The sequence below is a fragment of the Vidua macroura genome, chromosome 2 (genome assembly GCF_024509145.1).
Source record: "Vidua macroura isolate BioBank_ID:100142 chromosome 2, ASM2450914v1, whole genome shotgun sequence".
Lineage (NCBI taxonomy): Eukaryota > Metazoa > Chordata > Aves > Passeriformes > Viduidae > Vidua > Vidua macroura.
This window is the reverse complement of record NC_071572.1, coordinates 59869274-59895517: the sequence shown is the minus strand read 5'-3', so window position 1 is coordinate 59895517 and position 26244 is coordinate 59869274. Positions and strand designations below refer to the sequence as shown.

Here is a 26244-nt window from a genome sequence, read left to right as displayed (position 1 = left end):
GGAATAAGAGTCTCCTAACCCCCTTCTTCACTTAGGCACAGCTACAGCCTTTTATTACTGACTCAGTAGAGCAACTAAGCCTGACAGAATGAAGAAGGAAAAGGATGTTTTGTCATGGTCATGTTTTGGTCTAGAGACTTTTTTACAAGTGTATAGATATAGCCATTCCCTTAGTCCCAACTAGAACCTTCCTTCCAGACATCAAACTCATTTTCCCAATGATCCAAAGAACTCAAGAGAGAAATTTTAGTTTCTTCTGCACAGGAGGTTTGCAGCTGACTCTATCAAGGTAGTAGCTTGTTGGAAGTGGAGAATTCCCACGATGGTTTGGGTGCTGTAGAAACTACAGGCAGCTAGCTCTCACAGGGTGGTGTGGCACAGCTGGGGAGTGTGGGGGCCACACTAATTGTGTGTGACCTTTTTTCATCTCTCTGGATCAGTCCTCTAGAGACAGGACAGTGAATTGTTGTGGTTGGGTGGAATGCAGCCACATGGAAAGAGCAGGCAAGTAAGCACAGATGGGTACACAGTGTTAATGCACGAGTAAGCATTAATGGGCACGTAGTGTTAATATGACTCACAAACCTGCTGGGAATTAAATGGGAGGTAATCTGTGTCCCACCTGTGCTATGTGAGAATCAAGGGAACTGAAAAGCTGTGGAGACCTCTGTGTATTTTACTTATTGGCAAAGGTCTGTTGGCCTTTGGGAAAATGGAAACGTGGTTCTGGGGTGTGAGCAGTCTAGCCTGACCTGCTCTTTTCTGTACATGTAAGAAGTAATAAATACCACAATGATGTGTATTGTCTGCACAACTTTAAAGGAATCGTCAAAGAATCTATAAGGATTTTTATATGAGTCACTGTATTTTTTTATGAGTCACTGTAAGGGGAATGTCTGTTGACCTCTTGTAGCAAATAAGCACCTGATGTTCTATAGAATCAAGATTAAGATCAGATGTTGTACCCCATGGAAAAGGTTTCCTGTTAGAAAACTGAATATAGTTAATTTATGATGGTAACTTGTGTTCTTTGTACGTTAATAATTTGCTTATTAGGAGTTTGACATCACTTATCCAAAACCTGTAAAAATATCATACAAGTTCCTTAAGGTTTGGTTGGGGAAATCCCCAGACTGTACTATAAAAGACACCCTTTCTCCTTTTGTTGTCACATCTGCAGGCTGAGAAGATGAAGCACACACTGGTGGCTGTGCTTTTCCTCATGCAGGGCATGAGTGCTCTGCCTGAGATGATGGCAGCAACAGGAGCGGTAAGACACGGGTCCTATAACCTGAGCTTTGGTGCCTTCTTGTCTTCTTATGTAGTTTAGATTGATGAAAATTCTTTTAAGGTTACTGTAAAATTATTAGACAAATGTTGCATGACAACGTTTGCATGACAAATGTCTCTCTGCATGGAGAAAGTTTAAAGTATTCCTCCATCCTCCCCCCAGCTAATGTGTAGGGACTCGGTAAAAGTGAGGCACAGGTTTGAAGTCAGAGTCAAATTCTGCCTTTGGTTAGATGAGTGCAACTCCCAGTGAGGATCTGAGTGGATATTAAATGCTCTGTGTAGCTTCTAATTAATTAGCAAGGGCTTATAGCAGGAACAGATCCACATCTTTGATGTGGTAGGAATTGGGAGGTGGGAGCTTTCCCAGTTGCATGATTGCTGTCATACTCTGTGGCTGGGCACATGAAAGCTATATTGGTTGATTATTGTTGGGTGCTGTCCCTCTTCCCTAAAAAACTGTATCTGGTTGGGCAAGAGAAAAATTCAAAGCAGACCAAATCAATCAGAAAAAAACCCACAATAACCCCCAACCAAAAGCTACATCAAATTCAGGTGGGAAGGAGAAAACTTTGAAAAATGCTTTTTTAAAGCAAAAAAATATATTAGTGAATAATAGATTTGATTTTGTACTAGCCTTTCTTTGGTTTTTTTTTGTTGGGTTTTTTTTTGTTGTTGTTTTTTGTTGCTGTTTTTTTCAAATTTAAAATGGGGCTTCAATTTTCAGGAAAAGTTTGTGAATATCTTAAGAACTTTTTCAAATGAAGCAAAGCATTTTGGTTTTGTTTGACCAAAACTGTGACTGCCATTTTGGCATTTTTTATTTAAAGTTTGAGAAAAAAACATTCTGGCTACCCATAAATCTTTCTAATTTATCTGGTTTATTCACCAACCAGAAAATTCCTTTCTACCCCTAGTTATATTTTTTAAAGTTTGGGAGTGTTGTGTATGCAGGCAGTGAAGTTAGCACCTCCTGGGAAGGTGCTTTTATCTGCTCAAGGAAGGAAAAGCTGCAAAATTCAAGATGGAGGTGTAAATATATGTTGATAAGCTGAGGATAGAAAGCTTAATAGGGGAGAAAGTCCTCCTTAGTCTGTTTAGATTTAAGCTAGTCCTCAGTTTGTGTAGTTTGCACAATTTGAGATGCTCTCTGCCCTAACACTGTTAATTGTTACCAGCTGCCTATCATGCTCAGTGTAACTGTATGAGCATGCAGGTACCTTTTCAAGAGGGTCTAGTTGACAAATTGTCCCACAAAGCTTGTTTACACTGTGCCACTTAATAGACCTGCCCTTTGCTGGCCATTTGGGTATCCCCACCATCCCCTGGGTCAGGAGCAGGGTTCCAGCTGGGATTTGGGAAATGAAGAAAGACACAGCAGTGAGTGTCCTGTTGCAGGGGAAGCCCATTTGATGCTCTGTTACACCATTTGACATTGAGGGTGCCTCTCTCCAGTTCCCAGTTTGGCAGGTTTTGGTAAGCCCATTACGTGTGCATCGTGGGAACGCACTGTGCTCTTCACACTGTGTGGGGCCATGGTAACTCCCAGTATGGTGTCGGGGTGACAGCTGCTGTCCTTGCAGTGGCAGGAAGGCAGGCGTTAGCCACGGATGGAAGTTAAAGGGAATGTACATATTCTTATTGCACAAAAGGCTCCCAAGGTGGATTTGGCTGTATCCTTGGCAGTGTGGTCTCTTCTCCTGGTGCTTCCTCTCCACGGTGGGATGCTGTCACCTCCATGGTGCTAGTAGAAGAGTGGGACATATTTCCCAGCCATCACAGCTCACAGCCTGACAGCTTGGTGTGAAAGGGGCAGTGAGTCCTCTGCTTAGAGGCTGGGGCATGAGCTGGGTGGTGAGGAGGGGGACATTCCTGCTGGGAGGACAGTATTCTCTGAATTTAGGGCAGCGGGGCACGGCACTGTCCTTTTAGACTGCCATGCAATCTGCCACGGCTGCCTGTTGCATCCTCAGCTCACACCTCCTGGACAGGCGGTGCATCCCCTGCCTTGCTCTGGTCACACAGAGCCTTTCTTCAGGAAGAGGTGTCTGTGAAGTGACGCTGTGCCCTGGGAAACTGTTGCCTCAGTAGCAGATCAGAAATTTTACAGTTGCTCAGGATAGCTCCCATAATAAAATCAAAGTGCTTTCGAGCTGCAGGATGGGGGCTATCTGTTGGGGAAGGGATGGTGCCATATGCAGAAAATCCACACTAAAAAATCTTTCCTTTGCTTTTCAGACTGCTCATCTCAGTACAATGCTTCCATATCTGACTCAGCCTAGGAATACGAACGGCAAATTGCTCATTTCCCCAAAGGTATAACCATTACTATTCTTCAATATAGTCCAGAAAAGACAAAATTTAGGAACTTGTGTCCTTTTCTTTAAATGCTACAGAGTTATTTAGTGATTTAACTCTGACACAGGTAAGCCAGTTGTGCTGCCTGGAAGAAGCATTTATGTGTTGTGTATCCAGTACTTTAGGAAGTAGTGAATCTCCAAAATCATCACTACTGTTACCATGTTATTCAATGCCTCAAGTCAGATCCAAAACTTTGGCTTTAACCTTGTAACTACTGAACTGGACCACAGACATGAAACAGATGAGGCCCTGGGGATTTAATGCCAATGTGGCAAACAGTTTGGTGATTACAGTCTCCCTGAGGAAGTCTTCTCTCATAAGCTAGAACAGGGCCTTGAAAGCATCTTCTGAGGAGCATCCACTTGTGGTTGCTGGGAGTGAGAAAACATTGATTCTCCCTGTTCTACCTAGTTAAAATATTATCAGCTTTTTGGTGATGGAGGGACCTGAATCTTACTTCCATGCCTTCTGTTACAGTGCTTAAGTTGGTGGTCTGCAGATTTCAGAGTTCATTTTCTTTCCCTCTTTCTATCAGTGACTGTTTAATAACACATTCACTTTGGAGCAGATTCAGTGGGTCACAATTGCTCTGTATGGTCCTGCAAATTGTTGTCAAAAACAGAATTCATCCAAAGCACATGTTCAGCTTCACATCAGATCTTTTGTCCAGGCAAGCCCAGTGTGGCATATGGGATGTGTGGAGGGACCTCTTCTGAGACAGAGTTGAGTCTCTGGCTCCAGCAGAGCATTTAGAAAGTTAAATGGAGTCAGGGCTCTCTTTCAGAGCCTGATTTGCAGGACCCACGATTCCTTGCCCAGCTGAGGTGGCTTCTGTCCCTACTGTGGCCCTGCTATGTGCTTTCTGTGGATCCCATTCTTTGTCTTAGGATGGGCAAACAGCTGGTTTAGAGCTGTGAATGTCACTAGGTGACAAATTTCCTGATTTTCAGAAAATGGAGTAACTGCTCGCTCCTACTCCCTTTCTTAATTTGAAGGGATGTGGAGAAGGAACGTTTCTCATAGCTTCAAATACATAGATGTAACAATTTTTCAGAGTGAAGTGTTGCTGTCAAGTCCTTGCTGTAGGCTAGGACAGTTTCCTCTCTTTTAAGCATTCTGTATAAATTATTAAACTTTAAAAACTGTACAGCTTCATCGAAAGTAGCAGTCTATCTCATGTATTTTTCTACAGGATGAGGAAAGACATTTTTGTTACATGGTTGTCATTTGGCTGGTATTATACTTGGATTGAAGCACTTTTTGACCCAAGGGGCTTTTAACTAAACAATGCTTCTTGGTCTTGTCAACATCATGATCCCAATGTTTGTAATGTCAATGGAAGAATGGAAGCAGTTCTGTCTGCCCGGGCTGTTTCCACTCTTTTGGGGAAACTGTTGGCTTCAATATAAGCAGCACTTACTGCAATGAAGCTCTGCCTTCAACTCAAAGCTCCCTCTTTACTCAGATGTTAAAATATAATGATTGTTTTTCACAGGGAGGTTAAAAGCACATGTTCAAGGTTTTTTTGAGATATCTGAATACATTTATGAATGTTTTTTTTAGCACATGAAATAGGCAGGGTAAGTCTAGAAAACTAATTAGTATAATACAGTTGAGACTGTGGTTTACAGCAGGGTGTGTAATGCATACAAAAGAATAGCACACACTATTGCTATACAATGTATAGCATACTCTCTCTTGTAGACATATACTCATATTTGTGTTACACACAGAGGGAACAGAACACAATACTTTCCACACAAAAATTAGCATGCTAGTATGCAACAGTCTCAAAGAAGCTCCCATATAATCTCTCAGTCACATTTATTTCTTCTTTTGGTCTTTCCCATCTGTTCCTTTTTTATTGCTGAGCAACTTTCCTGCCATCCCAACCATGCCAATGCACTGAGGACTCAGAGATGTAGAAATACCTAAGTGACTTAGGAACTAATTTTTCATACTAATTTACATACTGATAGCCATATCTTCAAAAATATGTGGAAACTTAGATAAAATGTGTTCTCAGTGGGACTTTCAGAAGTGCTTTGGTAACCTGGCTGGCAGAGAAATCAATGCAAGTTATGTGCTGGGACATTCTGGAATGCCATGAGATAGTTCTCTGCTTCCTTTCATGTTAAATCTCTTTAGGAATCTGAGTGAAGTTTTAAGACCCATGGTGCTTAAATAACACAGATAAAACGTCTTTCCACACTTTCTTTCAAAATGAGATGCATGTTGTTTGTTGTGGCTGCAGTAAAGAGGTTGCCAGAAATGTGAACTGGGATCATTCCTGCTTGCTGCTCTTCTCTTTTTGGGCTCACAGATCAAGACAACTTTGGTGCTGGTCATCACTGTGTGTTCTGGGCTGGTTTTTCAGTGAGGACATTAGTTGAAAGCACTGTGAAAAAGCCAGGGAAGAATTGCTGAAACATCAGCTCTGAGGACATAGTTTTGTTGTTTGCTTTTTTATTTTTAAGAGGGAAAGAAAAGGAGAAAACACATGAATAACACTGGAATTTCTGCAAGGCAGAAGAGATTATAGAAAGAAGTGTTTTTAAAGAACAAGTCTGTAGCTTTAAAATATACAGCTGCATTGAAGTATGTGCCAGAATATTTTAAAGTAACATCAAATATCTTTATTAATAAATTTGTGATAGGTTTATGAATTGGAAACATTTTGTGTACAAACAAAAAGAACTGATCTGATCACACTCAGTATTCAGCCTGGTGTTTATAGACCACAGTGTGCCTTGGCTGTAAATTATGGCAAGATCGGGGGTGCCAGCCCTGACCTTTCTGTCCGTCATGCGCATTGCTCGGTGATGATGCTGTGAGTGTGCAGACAGCTGGGATAAGGCAGTTCATGGGCAATAGCTTTGCCAGCTATCCACAAGGATGGATGGGTGGGCTATGATGTGTGGGTGTTATGAGCAATATTTTGTAGCAAAATAAGAATCTCTACCGTAGGCCAAACCTGCATATTTAATTCATCACCTTTCAGTGGTGTATAATTAAATGCGCTTGTCTGTTTGCTGTGGCTGGCTGCAAATCTTCAAATGAAAGTTTTTTTAATCAAAACATTCCCTGTTACTAGTTTAATTTTAGTGCTTTTCTCTCTTTGGGTGTAAATGACTAAATTATTAGTCCAATTTATATGAACAGAATAGTAGCTGTAAGACCTAACTTATTACATTATTTTCCTGCTGTTGCCTGCTTTTCTCTCTGCTGGAAAAGTTATTTCTTTATCTTAGGAACATTGTCCACAAGATTGGGAAAGTAAGGACTATTATATGTCTCCATTTTTCCAATGGTAAAATCTATAAAGCAATATTTAACTATTTTTAGAGATATTTGTAAGGATGAGTAATAAAAATTGCTAGATATTTTGAGTTACTTGGAAGAAAAAGGTGAAAGATGACTAGTAAAGAAATTGTTGATCGTGTGATTTGCACAACTCATGTTATTGCCAAACATTATTAGGTACTGCTTCTAGAGAAGAATGTTAACACTTTTTTTTTCTTACCAATTTGTTTTTGCAGCTCTTTACCAACGTGTCTGGCTCTGTGAATAATGAGGGAACTTGTCAGTGCACTGTGTACCTGCCAGATACCACCTTTCCAGTGCAGAAGGCTGAGCAACTGGAAATTACAGCCACAACACTCTCGGAGAAGTTTGAGGCAGAGCTTTCTAAAGTAAGGTGTTCTTTTGTCTTAAAAATAACTGTTGTATCTCTTCTGAAGAATGGCTGCCTACAAAAAAGTACAGCAGTGGGCGTTTTTCTGTGGTGTGCCTTTGAGTGGGAAAGAGAGCTCTGTAAGAACACGGAGAAAGGTGATTAAATCTCTAATATTTGACATTGTAACATGTCATACATTTGAATATTTCCAGGTCTCTTTTCTAGGCCTTTTCAGCTAGAGACATATGGGATGTTTTGGAAGAATGATTATATTTTTCCTCTTTTGGCTCACTTTTATTAATTTGTGATTGCTACACGATGCTATAGGAAGCCAAGCCTCCTGCTCTTTCACGTGTTATTATTTGTATCAAGCCAGCCAGATTGTGAGAAGGCAGTTAAGGGAAAGAGGAGAAAGGTCACCACAGTCCAGAGTGAAGAAGTAGGTGAATAATTGCCCCTTCACTGCTTCTGCGCTCACAGGGAAAAATAAATAAATAAAAATCATTCTTTTCAACATCTAAAGCTGTGGCAGTGAGACTGCTGAATTATGCATTTCTGTTGAAGACAAACACTGCTTTGGTTGCTTGTTGCATGAATTGAGATCCATTTTTTGAGGAACTCAGGCAAACCTACACACGATGAAGTGCACTGGGTGAAGCTGCCTGTGAAGACAGGGGTCTGCCTTTGACTTCTTATGATGGATAAATAATCAGGATTCAGATTGAGTGTCCAGCAGACAGTGTTTTCTTTGGAAACCAAGCATCTTAAGAAACAAAGTGTCCTTGAATTAATCAGCAGAAAAGGCAAAGCATTAAATTATAAATTCTAATCATAAATATTCATAACCCTCCTCTGGTATAATCAAGAACAGATAAGAAGTTGTGCATAAAACCCACAACAACAGGCGTAGGATCCTGTGGTAAGTTCTTTCAGTTCAAATAGTTTGTTTTGAAAGAGCTGGAGCTAACAGTGAAACACATTCAGCTGTCAGCAGGCATGTGAAGGACAAATTGACATAAGTCCTGCTACCTCCAAGTGCAGGAGTTACCTGATCCCTTGGCACATCCAAGTGCAGCTCAGGGTTAATGAGCCATGAAAATCCCTGAGATTTCAGGTCCCCATACTGTTCCCACTGTGATCAGTGCCAGCATTTGAAAGTAGCTGTGCTGGGATGGGATGAGGGGCATGATTCCTAGCCAAATATTGGCATGATTCTTTGAGGTGATTGTGTACCACCTTTCCCAGTCTCTTGTGCTGGTGTAACCTATCTCTTACTGGTATTTTACTCAGAATGGTACATGTTCCCTTTAGGCTAGTGCCAGGCAGGTATGGGAGCATCTCAAGTGCTACTTGACCCCTCTGTGAGGAAAACCTCAGATCTCCAATGAGTTCAGACATCTTGCTCATATAAAAACATAGGTTAGTGCTATAGATACCTAAAATTAGGTGTCCAGATTTGTACCTGAAACTCACCTCTAAATTCAGGGCAAGTCCCCACCCTAGACTTTAATGTCTAGGTTGCCAGCTGGTGTCAGCTGCTGTGACTGTTGTCACCCTTCTGTGCCCAGCAGTGTACCACAGTGTAGACACTGACCTCGACTTGCAATTCTTGCTGCAGACAGTGAAAATTCCTGACCTAACTCAGGCTTCACTGAATTTCATCCTGCCGAGATCAATCAGCCAAGCAGAGTTACAATGCATCTAGATGAAGTGTGACATATACTTTGGCGTGATATGGGCAAAGAGACACTTTAGGTCAGAAATTGAAATTAACAGATTGAATTTTGGTGTAAATTGATGTAAGATTTCTCAGTTATAATTTTCTATTTTTAATAGACAGAAAAGAGTTTTTGAGCATTACCTTATTGATATCTGAACTTAAGTATTCTGAGATCCTGCCATGCATAAATTTCCATGTTCAAAAATACTTTGTCTTTCAAGTTGTAGAAAAAAATGCTTCTTGTGCAATCCTGTATCTTAATTCAGTCATGATAATACTCATAGAGGCCAGGAAATAATGAAATTGAGGAAACCCAAGCTTTCAATATTGATCATTATTAGAAATGATCCTGAGCAAAATCCTAGGGAATTGCATTCAGACATAACCTAGTCTTACTACAGAAGTGAGACTTTCTACTGAATGCTTCCTTTTTTGGCTCTGAGAATCCATGCTTTTGTTGCTCTTCTAAAACACCTCTGAAGCTCATGGGAACTTTTCCTGGATTAGAGCTGCAGGATTGGACCCTCTTAAGGATGCTTTCCATGTGCTAAAAGTCCAGATAAACAACCTGATTGAATCTTTAACCTTCTGCCTGATTGTTGGCTAATTCAAAAAGCAAGGGGGTCCTTTTATAGAATCAGCAGGCAAGGAAGCTTGCAGATAAAGAGATGCTCTCATGGGCCAAGTGAGTACAAACTGTAGGCTGAAAATACCAGACTAATTTTTCCTCTGTAACATCAACCTTTGCCAGCATAATTATGATTACAGAAGAAAATTAACCTTTTAAAGCAAAGTGGCAATTGGCTGTTCCTCTCAATAGGAAGGGGGAGAGGACAATTCTATAACGGTGGTGGATCAGCACACAATCACAAGGAGAGAAAGTGACTTTCAGAACACACCTCAGGATGACCACAACATTCTCACTGAACAGGAGCAAAAAAGCCCCTGCTTTTCAAAACAGGTTATCCTGCAATGGAATTCTTCTTCATCTCAGAAGGCAGACTGCCAGCCTTGCTCCTTATGGATCTGTAGAGGTCAACCTGCTTGAAGCCAGTGTCCTGGACTGAGTGATTTTAGAAAGTTGCTGGGTTTGTAATTTCTCATCTGCTCTCATTCCTCCCACTTTTTTTCTTTGACATCTTCATCTTGCACCTTTGTTCCCCCTTCTGTACTCTACATATATGTGCTGGAGAAGTGTCTGCTTGCATGCTGCAAAACCTGTTTTGATAAATACCAGTTGCAGGTAAATGACACACTAAATGAGCACTGCAGGTTTTTCCTGCCCTTTTCATTAAACAAAGGTGACAATGCTTGGAATGAGGAGATACTGAGGATTTCCCCCTTACATATGCCTCATATGGTTCCATTTTCCTCCCATAAAGGGCTAATCCAGGCCCTATGCACTCATCATACCCTAATTTAGGCTTTTATGACAAATGCAGCAGCAATTGGTACTAGTTATTGATCTCTATCCCTAAAAATAGGATATGCACAGAATTTCTGTGCCAGCCTGTCAAGAGACTACACAGTCCCTAGCAGGTAGATGCAGTAGAAGAGCAGGGATTACAAGCTGCTTAAATCTATCTGCCAATCAACAGAGCAATATAGTGTTCTTTTTTCAACTGATATTTCTAACTCAAAGAAACTCCTAAACCAGATCTGAGCAGGTGGGGATCTCCACACAGAGCATTGCAGTGTTTAACGTATGTGCTGGATTTATCTGCAAAAGCAGTATTGACCTGGAGTGCAGCACTGCTGAGAAAATTTTATTTGTCCAATAATTTGCCAGGGGAGCTATTAGCTTAAGTTCTCTGTGATGCTCGTGTGGCTGTGCAGAGCACTGCAGAGTGATGGTGCTAGTTCAGGCTCAGCTATACTCTGCTGGATGGTGTTGATGTGTCCTTAAATGACCTAGATGCTTGACTGAGTGAAAATCCTCTAATATGGGAGGAGAACTCCAGGTCTGCATTCTGTAGTCAGGGCTGAAATAACTATGTACGCCTTGTTCCAGCCCTCAGCATTTTGTCCAGGCTCTGAAAACCCTGGAGAAAATGTCAGATTCACAGGTTACTCACTAATGAGTAGCCATCATTAATTCCAGCAGCCTGTTTATTTCAGTGGTTTGTAGATTTGGTCTGTATTGCATTATTATTAGCAGTATTAACATGAAAAAGTTCATTAATTATTTCCAGTATTATTGTAAGAAAGGTTATTAATACGTAGACAGATTTCCAGATACCTCTGTGACAGACATAACTTCACACAGGAGTGCAATTTTGATCAAAAATGGACTTGCTTCATACTTCTCAGGCTGTAATAATTTTTTGTTGCTGTTCTTGAACAAACTCTAGACACACAGTTTAAACATTTGCTTTTCAATAATTTTTCCAGATGATTTTTCAGAGGTTCTCTTTCAATGCCAAACTGATTTTGGTGATCACTGAAAGTGTGAGGTCCAAGTAGCTCTGACTTTTCCAAATGGATTGGTTCTTCCTGTGTTCCCTACCAGATGATGGTGGCACCTAGGGCAAGGGGTCGCAGCTATCACTGTTGCTAGCCAGTTACAAGGAACTAGGTCTAGGTCTTTTAGGCTGGTTTTTTTTGGTGTTTTTTTTTTTTTTTTTTTTTTTTTTTTTAATTCTTAATTGTATAACTTTAATTATATAACTTTTGATTCTTAATTCAATAACTTGAAGTTATCCTGGCTTGATCAGGGAGATCTAGAGCATCCAGTGCTGTGAGCCAGGGTGCTTCTGTTACAGCTTATGGAAACTTGACAGTTTTGAGCAGCTTGAAGTCTGGCTGCACACATTTAGAACAGAAGATCTGTTTCAAAATCAGATTTAAATACATGGAACTGAGCATCCTGGTTTTGGTGTATACAATGTATGTCCATGCAGGGTTTTTGTAGTGGCTTAAGATTTATAGTGTAGTTGTGCCATTATTGATAATTATGCTTCTGAATAGAGTATCTACTCTTATGCTTCTCTTCCTTAATCCACATCATACATAACTTATAAATTTCCATGCCATGAACTCCCATACCTCCTCCTTGATACACAAGGGTTTCAATCAAGATTGAAATTTGATAAATGTGGTGTTTTTTTCTGGATCCCTGTCTCAAGGGCTGCTGCCAGAGCAGAAAAACAGGGAGTCCATGGTCTTCATATCATGGCAGGATTTCAGACAATGGGAAAAAAGTATTGACTTTTTTTAATGTTAAGATAATGCAAATGCTTGAGAAGATGTAGGCTGTCTTTCAGCTGAAGAAATAATAGTAATGGAAATTACAGTGCTGTAGATAGAGGCACAAATACCATCTGACGGTATAAATATGAAGTTACTAGTGCAACAAACTATTTATTTGTACTTATCTTTTGTGATATAATGATATATGAAGTGTATGGGAGAGAAATTATGCCCCTTTACCAAAGCATTAAGTTTCAAGGAACTAACATTTCTAAGGAAAGTCCCAAATCCTTACAATATTCTTAACATTCTGCTTCACAATGCTTGTGCTGTGACCTTTATCTCAGCAGATATATGTGTGAAAATATATTTATCTGGACAACTATTTAATGCTTCAAAGACTGAAAAGGCTGCTATATAAATCATTCCAGCTAACTCTTGCCATATATTTAACGCTTTCATTTAAACCAGATTTGATTTTTAACACTGTATTTAAATATTTCCTCCCTGCCCAAAGACAAGCATCAAATCAGTTCTGCCAATGTTTGACACAATTCAAATGTACACAGGGTAAAGTCCTATTTGGATTCAGAGTTAATAGGAAATGAAGTTGAAAAACTTGGAGACCCTTTGTTGCATTTTGCAGCCTTCTCTGGTTGATTTTGAGAGATAATACACTGCAGATTTCCTAGTAAAATTTTCACTAATGTAAGTTCTTGGTATACTGAGGATAAAATTAGCTCACAGAGACAATATTGGCAATGAATTCTAAAAATGGAAGACTGTGAGTAAAATTCTGTCTTTAGTTATCTCCAGGCATTTCTGAGGCGATTTTGTGAAACTGCCAACAAAAAAAGAGGGTTACATTTTATATTTTTTAATGGATGTGATGAGAATTACATTTATGCAGTTTATGTGAAGAATATATATGGCAAGTATGTGGAAGATATGCATAGGGTACTCAGAAATAAATACATTTTATATATATATATTTCTGAGAAATACAATAAGGATGTCAGACAGCCTTGTCTTATTTCCTAACCTGGACTTGTATATGTATCTCTTTTTTTCTTTCTTTCAGGTTAAGGAGTACTCAAAAAGAATTGAACTGTATCAGCAGCAAATCGTCAATCTAACCATCAGAGTGCAGCAAATGGAGATGGGCAGTGTCTCTTACACAGAGCTGGACTTCCAGTTACTGAAAGTGGAAATCAGTGACCTAGAGAGACTGGTCACCCAGCTGAAACCCAGCCTTGTTGGAAGCAATGCCATTGTTGAGCAAATATATTTGGAGGTATTGCCAAGGTCTGAATTAACCACAGGGGGTTTAAGTACACAGATAGTCCATTCTCTAGTGTTTAGGTTGAGGAAATGTAGTCTGTCTCTACTGTAGCTAGCAGAATTATTTTAGCATTTCATCAGCATAAGTTAAAAGAAAGCTTGACCTTAAATGTATTAACATCTTATTCCTTAATATAGAACACAGAAAAGTAAAGAAACCCCAAAGCAAATTGAGTCCACTCTGGTTTTACCAAATATCTGCCTGAAAGTTGAAAGTTTTGCATAGTGTTAAACACATAAGCTGATTAAATTATTATAATAAATATTAATTTACAGACCCCCATGCTTGAAAGCCTCTGTGCTTTAATTTAGGTAATTAAAAAATTAGCTTCTGGTTGCTAGGGCAATGGCTCAATCAATAAGAAATCAAGAAGTGGGAAAGACTATCACCTTCCTAGCAGACTATAAATCACATTTTCAAAATTGTAGCTAATCACTCACCTAGAGAAAATAATTACTTAAGATGGAAAGTGAAATCTCATTTGCTCCAATGTCCTCTATATCATCAAGCAGGTGATTAAAAAAACTATTTATCTTTGCAAATAAAATTTGCAGATACTTTTGTAAGGCTGGAATAAGTACTTTTTATGTTCAACATAAAAAGTCTTAGGCAACAGCTACTTGTCTAAGACTCTCTGGATAGTTTTATGCTACAAATAAAATAACACTGTTTTTGCATACTGTTACACAACTTAGTCCTAAAGCATATCCTTGTGGTTATGTACTCTACTGGAAATGTCAAGCTGTGGCTACAAGGATAAGGCCTATTTCTTAGAACCATTTTCTGTAGTGTCCTCTATGGTCAGCTCTGCCTGCAAATTGCTGTCTTTTTTTCCCCTCTAGATCACTAATCTGACTATACTGGTAGATGAACTAGAGTCACTGGACAAAAACAATGTCCTTGCAATTCGTCGACAAATTGCATCTCTGCAGAAGCGGTTGAAAGAGTGTGAAGAGAATGCAACCAAAACTACATCACCCCCTTATTTCCCACCAGGTAAGCATTTCTGTTGGGTAACACATAAGAGATAAGAATACATGGTTAGAACTGTAAATGCAGAGACATCCCTTTGTTAATATTAAATACAATTGTAATGATACTCCTTAGCTCTTGAAAAATTGAGCTGACAGCTCCTAATGTTTCATCAATGGTACAAAAGGAAAATGGAGGCAGGAATCAAATTCTTACAAACATAGTAGCTGTTTTCAGCTAGAAGAAGTTGCAGTCTTCCTCTTACCTATAGTTTGAAAAGTGGATCTTCTTTTTTTTTTTTTTTTTTTTTTTTTTTTTTTTTTTTTTTTTTTTCAGAACAATTACCTGTGGGAAACAATGTCTTTTTACTAACTAGCTTTGATTTTCAGTAGTTCCTGTGAAAGTGACCTGTGTTCGTGGCAATATTGCTCTAATGCTGCTTGGAAAATGTATGAGCAACTACTGATGTACTAAAGCTGTAGATATGTAAGCTCCAGAGGGGAGCTTTGCATGAAGATTACTTTTGCTTGACAATCAAAAGATGCTTCTAAAACAGGTGGTCAAAGGAGCTGGGGAAAATTCTGGTCTCAGGAAGATAAGGAGGAGCTGTATTACTGATTTCAGTGGAACTAAGATTTTATAGTTTTCTTAACTAGGAAAGGTTATATTCTGGGGCCTGGATCAATGGCTCTCAGAGTGCAGTTCATATAATGGTGTTGAGTTACAGGGTGTGTGGTAATTAGTTTATAACTGAAAGAACTTTTGTCTGGACATTGTATTCAGTTTGAAAAAATCACATTGTGATTGAATCATAATCTGAGAGATTTAGAGAGTCATGTATGACATACTGGAGCAAAAACATTTAGGAAACACCAGATGAGATATGCCAAGTCAAGTATCCCAGTTACTAACAGACAGGAGGATTTCTAAAACCATGTTGGTCCCCTGAGTGTTTTATACAGAGGGATTTCCTTTAGCCAGAGTATTGTAAGAGCAAAAGTGCTGTGTTGTATACAATACCCAGGGGAAGATTCTTGCTTTTTCACACAAGCTGGTTAACAGTCAGCTAGAGGAGCCTATAGTAAAGGAGGAGCCGTGTCCTGTTTTCAAGGAGCACAAATTTGCACCTACCAGCATTTAGCTCTCATCACCTTGAGGTCAGCTAATTCATTTGAAAGGTGAGAGGCAGAAATACAAGCTTCCCTTAGGGTGAGCAGTCTTTCCTTAGAACTTCATGGCAATGCAAGCAGTTGCTGTGTTTCTCTGACAGAATATATGAGTAACATCTTGTCTGGGAATCAGACAGGAGAGAAATCTGAAACAAAAACCTGCAGTAAAAAAATCTCAAGGCCTTTCTCTGCTCCTTAAGGAAAGCCTTAAAATATTTCATTGAAAAAAACTCCACAATGTTTTAGAAGAATGTTTGAGGGTGATGGTGTGTGGAAAGAAACAATCTTGTTCTCTTCAAGCCTACAGCAAGCTTTTCTTTTGGCAAGAAAGTACTGAACAAGAATACTGTGTCCTTCCATGAGTGATGGACGAGAGGGCTGCTTTTATCACCTGGGTGGTGGTTGTGTCTGTGGGACATAGCAGCTTTCACTGTGTAGGAAAAGGGAAACCACTTGGAGTGCAACTCCATACAGGGATAGGCAAGTCATGGTCTAAAGCAGGATGGTAGCTCTGGGGTAAATGGAACTGCATGGAATTGTGACTGTAATAGACTTATTCAGCATTGTTTCCCAGGGCACAGTAGGGAGATAGGTAGACTTTATCTGTACCCAAAATGGTATTGCTTCAGCATTGTCTTATTCCTGACTGGTTGGACAGCTCAGGCACCTTTGCATAAGGCAACACTGCATTGTAGCAGAAAAGAATGAAGGAGGTAAAAACAACTTGGTATAACAACTTCCAGAGAGTTACCAGCACTGAAATCAGCTGAGGACAACCTCTGGTGTTATCTGTGAGTTTTTCTGTCCAGAGTTAGGTATCTGGGAGGAGTTGGAGGATGTGTGTGAGTGTATTTGCACATAGCCTCCTTTAGGGTGAGTGTGGTCTCTGAGGATGGCACAAAGGACTGGCAGAGAAACATGTACGCTGGCAAGTTTTCTTCGTGTTGGGAAACTCTAACTCTACAGATAACCCAGGTGTTGTGTAGGCTCAGATCCCTGCTAATCCACACAGGACTAGCATATTATGATTTATGTGACTCATGGGAAGCAACTATCATCTGTGCAGAGGACTTTGTAGAGCAGCTACATGTCCTGCAGACTGTATCTGAAAGCACTTAAAACCAGGAAGATATTTGCGGGGATTGCTGGACTCCAGGACGGTTTGGGTGGGTGGTAACGAAGGATCTCTGAGGCCCGGTCTTTAGAGCATAGGGTTTATTATAAAGGATGAAGGGCCCTGCTTAGAGTTGCTAGCTGCAACTCGTGGCAGGCCCGGGGAGAGCGGGGGGAGAGAGAGAGATGGTGCCAGGTGGGTGTCCCAGCAGGAAGGTCCGAGAGAGAGAGCGTCCGGTCCCTCGGCCACACCTTATCAGGGGGCTTCAAGGTGGGCTGGGACAGGACTTGGGCCAATGGGGTTACAGACATCGGATACTTCAGGGGAGGGTTACAGGTATGGGATGAACCATACATTGGGGGGTGAGACAGGACATTCCATTTGACCTTAGGATCTATCAGAAAGGGGGGATTGCATTATTGTTTTCGGGATGCTCAGTAATGAAGGTTTGGTATTTCAAACCTCGTTTTCATCTCGATATCTGTATTCTCTGATTCTTTTGCCAGGCCCTCATATTTATAGGGCCTTGCTATTTCATCTTCCCCAACAATATTTTTGCTTGGGAAGATGGAGTAAGTATGTGAGAAAGCTGCATCTCCTGGCTGGTCATTTTGGGGGTGCTGCATGGATGCTCACAGCTAAGCCTCTGGAGCTTTCTAACACCCATTTGTGCGTTTGAATACAATTTCATTATGTTTTCTCTGCAAGCTTGAATGTCTTGAATTCCTGCCAAACCTCTTGGCCTTGACCTGATTTTAGTTCATATTATATTTATAATGTTTGTATTAAACTGACTCTTTGTCCTGTTTTCAGGTTGCTTTTTCTTTCCCCCTTCATCCTCCTCCTGCATATTTTGGGTAGGCAGCATGAACTAGAGAGAGATTGGCTAATACCCAAGCTGTCTAAGATCATGAGTCTAAATGCAAGTTTAATTAAAGCTTCTTGCTTCACATTGCTGTAGTATGCAGCCCCTCTGACTCTGTCCCCCAAGGCTTTTGCTGCTGTATTTCTTCAAGTGAGCAGGCTTGTTCTCAAATAACAGAGCAGAAAGAAATCACTGGTTTACATTTGCCTTACCCTGACTGGAGTGTTGTGTGTCTGAGTATCTGATATATAGGTAATCATCCCCATCATTGCCACTGGCTCTCCTATCTGCAATGGTTCATGGCATTTCTCTCCTCACCACTCCAGTGGGAAGAAATATTTATCCATTAGTTTTCCTTTGGGCTGATCTCCTGTGGCTGCATTGGGTAGGTATAGACAGAAAAGACCCCAGGATGGTCTTTTGAGGACTCTGCAGCACATGCTGTGTTGCATCTCACTGAAATGATCTGAGAGAGGAAGCAGGGAGAAGTGAGTTAGGTGAAATTCAAAGGCAAAATAGAAAGAAAGGAAAAAAGGAGTAGCGTTGTGTTTTTTTTTATTCCTGGATTTTATATACTCAGAAATTAAGGATTTTGAGCTACTGGTGAGTAGGTCTTGGCAGGAGGAATACCTGGATTAGCCTAATGCTGAAACTCAGGCAATCCTATTGGAGTCTTACAGTGATTTCACTCTTAGTTTATGTTTTACCTCCTATGAACCTAAGCTGTCTGTGTTTTTTGAGTATTTGGGGTTGTGTTTTGAACTGAATGCATCCATACACAAAGAGAGAGAAGCACCTGAAAAGGACTGGCCAGTTGTCCTCCCCAGGACTTCCTGAACTGCCTCTGGAGACACATGCATTTATTCACGGGCATTGGAAGGAGCTGAGTTGAAGGACCTTAGCTGCTTAGTTGCCTTAAGGTGTGTCAGATGAAACCCAGCCTTCCCTTCACCCGATCCCCTGTTAGATATTGCCGACACAGGTCTTTTTTTACGCTGCTGCAAGCGTGTGTCTGTCCCCCATGATACTGGTGAAAGACTGGAATGTCTTTGTGGGTCTTCCTGTGTCAGTGAGATAGTAGGAGCCTTTAGAGGTCAGTCCTTTAGAGCTCTTTCCTTTAGAGCTCAGTCTTTTGTGTCTCAAGCCCTAGTAAGGCTAGGAAACAGCTCCTACATCTGGATGCAGTGGTTGATCTGATGGGAGGGGAGGGTGCATATCTAGTGCTTGGGAGCCTGTGTGAGAATGTAGCACCAGCCTGCTTCTGGTGTCGGTGCCCCTCATGGGAGTTCCTTCCAGTGTGGGTCCCACCTTGTCTTGTGATCTTTGTCTGCATAGGCCAAGGGTGGTCCCTTCTCTTCTGCAATCAGATGCAGCTGGCTGGAGGCAGCTGGCAGCTGCCAGAGGCTTCTGGAATGTTTTCTTGTATTGCTGGAGTAAGAAGCTGATGTGTTCTGTCAGTGCTTCAGAGTGAAGTGGGTAAAGGGAGACCCAGCAGCATGTGCCTCATGCTCAGTTCTGCAGCCTGTTAGCCAAGCAAGTCAGGCTCTCTTCAGTCCTGACAACTAGATGTCAGCTCTTTTTCTGATGAATCAGAAGGATAAGTATATAATCTATAAAGCTGAGATACTGGTTCTTTATGTGGGGACAAGTATGTATGTATGTACCTTTACTAGACCTTCCCTTGTCTGTTTGCTACATAAACATGAGACAAAGGAAGGCAGAAATACCAGGATGTCATTTATCTGTGGCCCAAAACAATGGAGAAAGGAGTTAAAAACTTGAAAGTTTGAATAATGCATATGGATTTATTTCAAGTACCTTCTAATATTTACAAAATTACATGACACTTTGTTTCCTTTGTGCATTTTTTCCCCCCAAGATCTAGACAGGGAGGCAAGTTTAGATTAAATAAATGACAATGAATTCTTCTGAACCTGTGTGAAAGACAGATCACCCCCTACTACCACAGAGGATTTTTGTAAAAAAAATAATTATGGGAGAATTTTCAAGGAAATAAAAATCAAGCACATACTCTATAGAAACCTCAGACAATTTTTGATGTCATTAAAACAGAACAGACTTCTAACTTTATTTTAATAATTCATTGTTTCATCAATAAAAACCAAATAAGTGTTCAGCAGAGAGATCTCTTTAAGGGAAGAAATAATAATTTATTATTTCTTTTGTAAAAAAAGGTCTCTCTGCTGAACACACATTTGTTTTTTATTTATGAAACAATGTATAAATTAGTAAAATAAACCTGGAACTGTGTTTTGCTTAATGACATGAAAAATTATTTAAGGTCGCATATAGATGAGCTTAGTAGTGCTTCACTACCTGCAAGCTTCAGTGCTACATTTTTTTAAACAAATGAAGAGTTTTAGAGCATTTAATAACCAATTAATTCTGAGATAAGTTTATTGTTATTTAAGCACAGTAATATATTCAATATGTCACCAGATTTAAAGAAGTCCTCATGCCAGAGTTAACAATACATAATAGAGATATGAGAAAAAAAACAGTTCAAATTGATTTATGAAGTTGGCAGGCTGCAAGCCATTTTGCACTGGCTGCCTTAGCTTTCTTCCTTTGCATGAGCTGAGGTGTAACCACCTCCAAATGCTGGTAGCTGTGCCAAGTGCTGAGGCCGTGTTACTAGACATGCTATGTGCCATTTCCAGAGATCCAGCCTGGCCATACAGCAGGGCCTGCCTTGTGTGCTATATTTGGAAATGAGGTTTCTGCTCCAGGGCCTCATCCTTTGTAAAGCACTTAAGTGCATGCTTAAATGCTCATCTGCTCTGAGCCCGGAATGCTGATTTGAATGGATTCTTGGTGGCAGGAAGGAAAGCAGCATTCAACCAGGGTCATGCCATGTTTCAGCTGCAAGAAACCCAGGACACAAAAGTGTCTGGGGGAGGAGACTGGAGTGTTTGCAATTTCTGCCACCTTCTCTGCCATCAGATGGAGACTCAGTGATGAAGAGCTACTCCCATGGGCAATACTGCCCCCAAGGAAGTTGCCAACATGGCCTGGGGACATAGGGATTTATCTCATTATTGTGATTTATATTTAATATAAAACTGCCCCCCCACCTTCCTCACAGATGATGTGAGAAGGCTGCAGGTGAATCACATGTCCTCCAGGTCACACTCACTAGCATAAGACAGTACAAAACTGTGAGGAGTGAAGGTGTTAAGCAGCAGAAGCAGAGGAATAGTACATTTTGAGAGAGGGGGAGGCACGCAGAGCTTCACTGCCCAAACCAACTTTACACATTGGCACAAATGTCAGTGCTTGGACACTACTAATGTTCAGGACACAGGTTTTCTAGTCCCATAGGTAGAGCACCTTTCTCCTAGGCAAAGCAGATCAGAAAAAGATTTCTCTGCTTTTGTAACTGTGCATTTTTTTTCACCAATTATGTTGTTTCCCAGACTTTTTCCAAGTAGAGTACTTCAGATTGGTCTGCCTCTAATTTTACTTCTTTCTGTGAGATAGACTGCAAAGCCTTTGAGAACAAAATGTCTCCTAGACTTTTCCTGTCTGTGGTTTCAGGAGTTTCCAATTCATCTCCATAAGTATTGTCTGGCCATGCTTAGGAATGGTCAGCTTTGAGGGCAAAAGAAAAAATCTTTCTCTGTTATTCCTCTTTCTTCTTTGTGCTAAGACAGAGGTTATGCCAGACATCGCTTCATATGACTGAGCTTACAAGCCATTCTTGTCATAGAAGCTGCAAGAAATTGTGACATGATTCCCAGTCAAAGTATTAAAACCTCAAAAGTTAGTTTTGACTTTCATCAGCACCATAGCTGTTAGAGCACAGAGTTCCTGTTTTGAGGGAGGTGTTATCAACACCAAAATTTGTGGCCATTATTTATTCACTAATTGATGTGTGAGACTTGGGTCTATTCATATTATACTCCATCTTTAATAAGGAAGGCTGTCCTGTGGCTAGAGCACCCTGGTGAACTGGGAAACATTGGAGTACCACTAAACTTGTAAGCTGCTGCCAGCCACTTGATATCTCTGTCTCTGTTACCTCAGGTGAAGATAACCTTACAGAGAAAAATCTGGGACGCTTGTGGCAGTAATACAAAAAGCTAATGTTAACACTTGGAAAAGTGCATGCTAGTGTTTGCCAGTGGCAGCTTCACACTCATCAGAAGGCCAGGGACATTTTTGAGTGGAGTTTTTTTTCCTACCAGTGACTTATAAATATTAAGAATTTATCAGGAAACAGGAATGTCACTAATTTAGCATGAGTAAAATAAAACTGTTTCTTATATTTAAATTATTTTTTCCATGATGCTGAAAATGGTTTTACAGTTGATATGTGTAAAACAGAGCTGTTCTGGTTCAGCTTGAAATCATATTTTCTTTAGCGTTGCCTCACATGAAAAGTCACAGTAATATCAGTGTACATTTCCTGGGCTGTGGTTGTTACTGTCTGCAGATTTCTTTGAGGGCCTGAGGTGGAAGGCACCATGTGACTGTGACAAACAGTTGTAAAGCTGTGATTCTGACAGCAGAATGCTAATCTGAAATGTGACTCTGGAATTACTGCTGCTTCTGCTCCTTTCTTCCCCTTCACAGTGAAATACACAAAAAATCAGATGCTCCTCAGTCTTTTTTTTTTCCCCCAACTCCCATGCTTTCAGTTCCACTGAGGTAGAAAATAACCTAAAATGCTTCTGAAATTGTATTTTCCAAGGGATTTCCTAATGCATTAGGCTGGCCTGCCTCAAATGGGTAGAAACAGAAATCTCTCCCTTGTATGGAACAGCACAGCGAACACTTTCTGTGAATTAATCCCCCACCTTCTCTTTAAAATAAGTGTAATAATATGTACTCTATTTTTTTTCTGAGGTTTTGAGTCAACATGGAACACTGGCTGCCATCCAGTTGCTGACCTTGGCCCAAAATGAGCCTTTTACACATGAAGCTGTGCATTTGTGTGCGCTTGGTCACAAAACTATTCTTACTAAGCACAGTCTAGAGGCTACGGTCTGCAAAACCTCTCCCCTAATAATGACATTTGGAAAAGCTGTTGGTTTTGTTTTTTTTTTTTTACTTACAGGTACCTGCGTTCACCATGGACCAATGAATGTTAGCCAGCCTTATGTTGCCAAGCTGAACTGGAGAGGATTTTCTTACAAATACGGTTCCTGGGGTAGAGATTACGATCCCTCTAACCCAGACAAGGAAGTCTATTGGGTTGCACCACTGAACACCGATGGGAGATACTTAGAATACTTCAGAATTTATAATTCCTTTGATGATTTGTTGCTGTTTAAATACACATATGAAAGGAGAATAACATATGGGGAAGGAAGTGGTGCTGCCCTTTATAAAAATTACTTGTACTATCATCTTTATGGTTCAAGATATATGGTGAAGCACAATATAAAAACAAACACAGAGGTTTTGAGGAAGCAGCTTCCAAATGCTGCTATTGGTAACCGCTTCTCTTATGCAGGTGTTGCGTGGCAGGACATAGATTTTGCCGTGGATGAAAGTGGGTTATGGGTAATATATTCAACTGAAAATAACATGGGCAACATTGTGATTAGCAAGCTCAATGAAACCACACTTGATGTGCTAAATACTTGGCAGACGAGACAGTACAAGCCATCTGTTTCCAATGCTTTCATGTTATGTGGTGTTCTTTACGCCACAAGGCCGTTGAACACTAAGAAAGAGGAGATCTTCTACATGTATGACACAAGAACTGGCCAAGAAAATAGAGTTAGTATCATCATGGATAAAAAGTTAGATACAATCCAGAGTATTGATTATAGCCCCACAGATCAGAAACTTTATGTTTACAGTGACGGTTACCTTGTAAGATATGATGTGACTTTTCAGCCTTAGTACCTCAGGGACATATGCATATGATAAAACTGGCAGCAGCCAATATGAGAGATCCAATGGACCTTTAGACAATGCTACTGCCAGTTCAGAGTTCATCTGGCTTGATGACCTGTATGTGGGGGTGTCATACAGGTACTTATACTCTTTAAAGGGATTGCCCACTCTGACCACTAATATTGCTGGCAGCAGTTGGCACTATGGGTTTTTTTAGGTTTTTCTTGGTGTTTATTGGTGCTCAGTGCTTTGCAATTGTCCTGTCTCTGGGGGTAGATTCAGTACCTAGATTTAGTGCTTTTTGTTTGCAGAAATAGCTGGGCACAGACTATCTGGTGACCGAGTAGATAATTACCCACTGATTTGCATTTGTCAGAGTAACACAAGCAAGGCACTCAGAAACAGAATGATTTTCCACTGATCTTCATCAGAGTGAAATGAGACCTCAGAGAAATTAATTAAAGGATTAAAATAGATTAGGAAGTAGACTTGGTCGGAAGACAGCAATCCATTTATTAGTTGGAAGCAGTGGTATCTGGCTCAAGACTTCAGGAGGGAGGGTAAAAATGCACTTTGCTGTGTAAGTGCTACCACAGGAAGGGAAGGCATTGTGGAAGGGACAGGACTTACTGCCCTTGATAGCAGTGATGCAGTAGGACACTGGCCCCTGGCCCCCAGCTCTAGCTGCCTCCGAGCAGTTCAACACTCCCAAGCTGCCACACTAGTAGGCTGCCTTACTGGAGTGCTTGTGGAGGCAAAAGTGGCAGTATGGTTTTCATCAATGTTCCCTTCTGTCCCACTCTGCTTCCCTTATTAATTCTGTGTGTCTAAACCTGGACCTGCAAATGGTCTTACTATAATCTAGCTATATACTTCATTTTCCAGCCAGTACAGTGCAAAGAACAGTGTTTTCCTTTTCTTTATGTTCTTCTAAGTTTATGCAAATCCTCCCATTGACTTTATTGGCCACGAGTGGCTCCTGTGTACATAATGTATTGCCATAGAATAACAGACGCGTTATTTGACGTGCCTCTTTTCAAGATTTTTGCCATTCTGTAATTAGATTCATGAGCGCCTCATTAATCTAGGCTCCTATTTGTTCCCAGGGTAATTCTGTCTTACAGCAAGGTAAGAGGTCTTGTGGAAAACATGAGTCTGGTCAAACTAGTTGAATATATAATATGGTTTTCATTTTTTTTAATGGTTATTGTGTGATAGTTTCTGAATATGTGCACTGTAACAATGTCTTATTTTCACCATGTCAGAAAGCAAGCTAAAACACTGAAATTTAGAGCTCTGAGATGACAAAGAAAGCAGTTCATGTGGTTTGTTTTCTTCTGTTACATATGCAACCGTGTCTGTGTCCTCTGATAATCAAAATCAACATGCAAATGATTGCTTTTGTTTTAATAAAGAACTGTTTCAAAGAATCTCAGCTGTCCTATAGAGCCATTTAAAACTATTTGTGACAAATATATAACTTCCGGGATGCAATGGGAGCCCTGGACACCAAAATATTTGAAGTAGGATCACTACACTCACTTCTTCTCTGTGTGCTTAAGTAGGAGCAATGAAAGGTGTGAATCTGTATGTCAACAAGTATGGAAGGGGAGCTTCTTTTTCCCTGCACGGAAATATGTTAGCTGGTTAAGGTAACACTTCTTCACCAAGTTGAGATGTCACTCAAGATATTGGAGGCAGATGAACTGATAACGTGTTTTGAATCCAGGTGCTGCCACTTATCAGGTATCAGCATCTGTTTCTTGGAAACCTGTGAAATGAATTTGAAAGCCATAGAGGCGTTGGTGCAGTAATCAGATCAGGCAGTACAGGCAGGGCTGCTGTGTGAATAATCTGCAACAGACCAAATAAAGATTTGGCTGAGAAAGGAAGAAGAAAATACTTCAAAAAAAATTTTCCCCCCCTTCATCTGTGTGTGTGTCAAGGAAGGTGAATAGCTCTCCACTTATCAGGAAATGCCATCAAGCATGGGCCTTGAGGCTCCTCAGCTCATCACCTTTTAGGGAGGGAGTTGATGTTAGCATGCATAGATTCTAGTGAATTGGTTGTGGTTCTCAAGTGTCTTTAATGTTTCAACGGCTTTCAGCTGAAGAAGCGTAGCTTTAGGTTAGGTATTAGGAAGAAATTCTTTATGTGAGAGTGGTGAGATGCTGGAACAGGTTGCCCAGAGAAGCTGTGGATGCCCCATCTCTGGAAGTGTTAAAAGCCAGGTTGGATGGGTCAGGTGGAAGGTGTCCTTGTCTATGGCAGAGGGGTTGGGGCTAGAAGATCTTTAAGGTCTCTTCCAACCCAAACCATTCTATGATTCTCTTGTTCTCTGATTCCGGGGGACAGCTTTCTCCCCTTTGAAACCCACATTTGGCCTGGACTGGAGATTTCTATGGCGATCTGGAGGTGTGGGGATGCTCTAGCTGCACACAATGTTCAGTTGCATTGTGGCCCAGACCCTGTGTGTTTTGGCACCAGGCTCCAACTGTGACCACTGAGGGGGGAAGATTGTGACTTCAGGATGCTATTCAACATCACTGCAGAGTAGATAAAGCACAACTGGGCTGGCCCTTGGTAGTTCAGTACCAGAAGGAAAGCAGAAACATTCCCCGCACTTTCAAAATTTCAAAATATCTTGTGCAGAGGGGCTAGGTTGGGATGTTTCAGAG

The 26244-nt window shown here is 40.6% G+C and overlaps 1 protein-coding gene across 1 annotated transcript; it reads left to right on the top strand.

The window, feature by feature from the left end:
* The first annotated feature begins 1189 nt into the window (after positions 1-1189).
* OLFM4 (olfactomedin 4) lies at positions 1190-24996 on the top strand. The gene is made up of 6 exons (XM_053970788.1): positions 1190-1270; positions 3529-3606; positions 7191-7343; positions 13318-13530; positions 14421-14574; positions 22779-24996. Exons 1-6 carry the CDS (start codon positions 1190-1192, stop codon positions 23570-23572), a joined length of 1473 nt encoding a protein of 490 aa, XP_053826763.1. The 3' UTR covers positions 23573-24996.
* The last annotated feature ends 1248 nt before the right edge of the window (positions 24997-26244 follow it).

Bases quoted from the DNA above. Each gene is read 5' to 3' on its own strand.
- OLFM4 (XM_053970788.1), top strand. From the start codon at position 1,190: ATGAAGCACACACTGGTGGCTGTGCTTTTCCTCATGCAGGGCATGAGT. The intron at 13,531-14,420 runs GTATTGCCAAGG...TTTCCCCTCTAG, and splicing joins TTGAGCAAATATATTTGGAG to ATCACTAATCTGACTATACT. The intron at 14,575-22,778 runs GTAAGCATTTCT...TTTTACTTACAG, and splicing joins ACCCCCTTATTTCCCACCAG to GTACCTGCGTTCACCATGGA.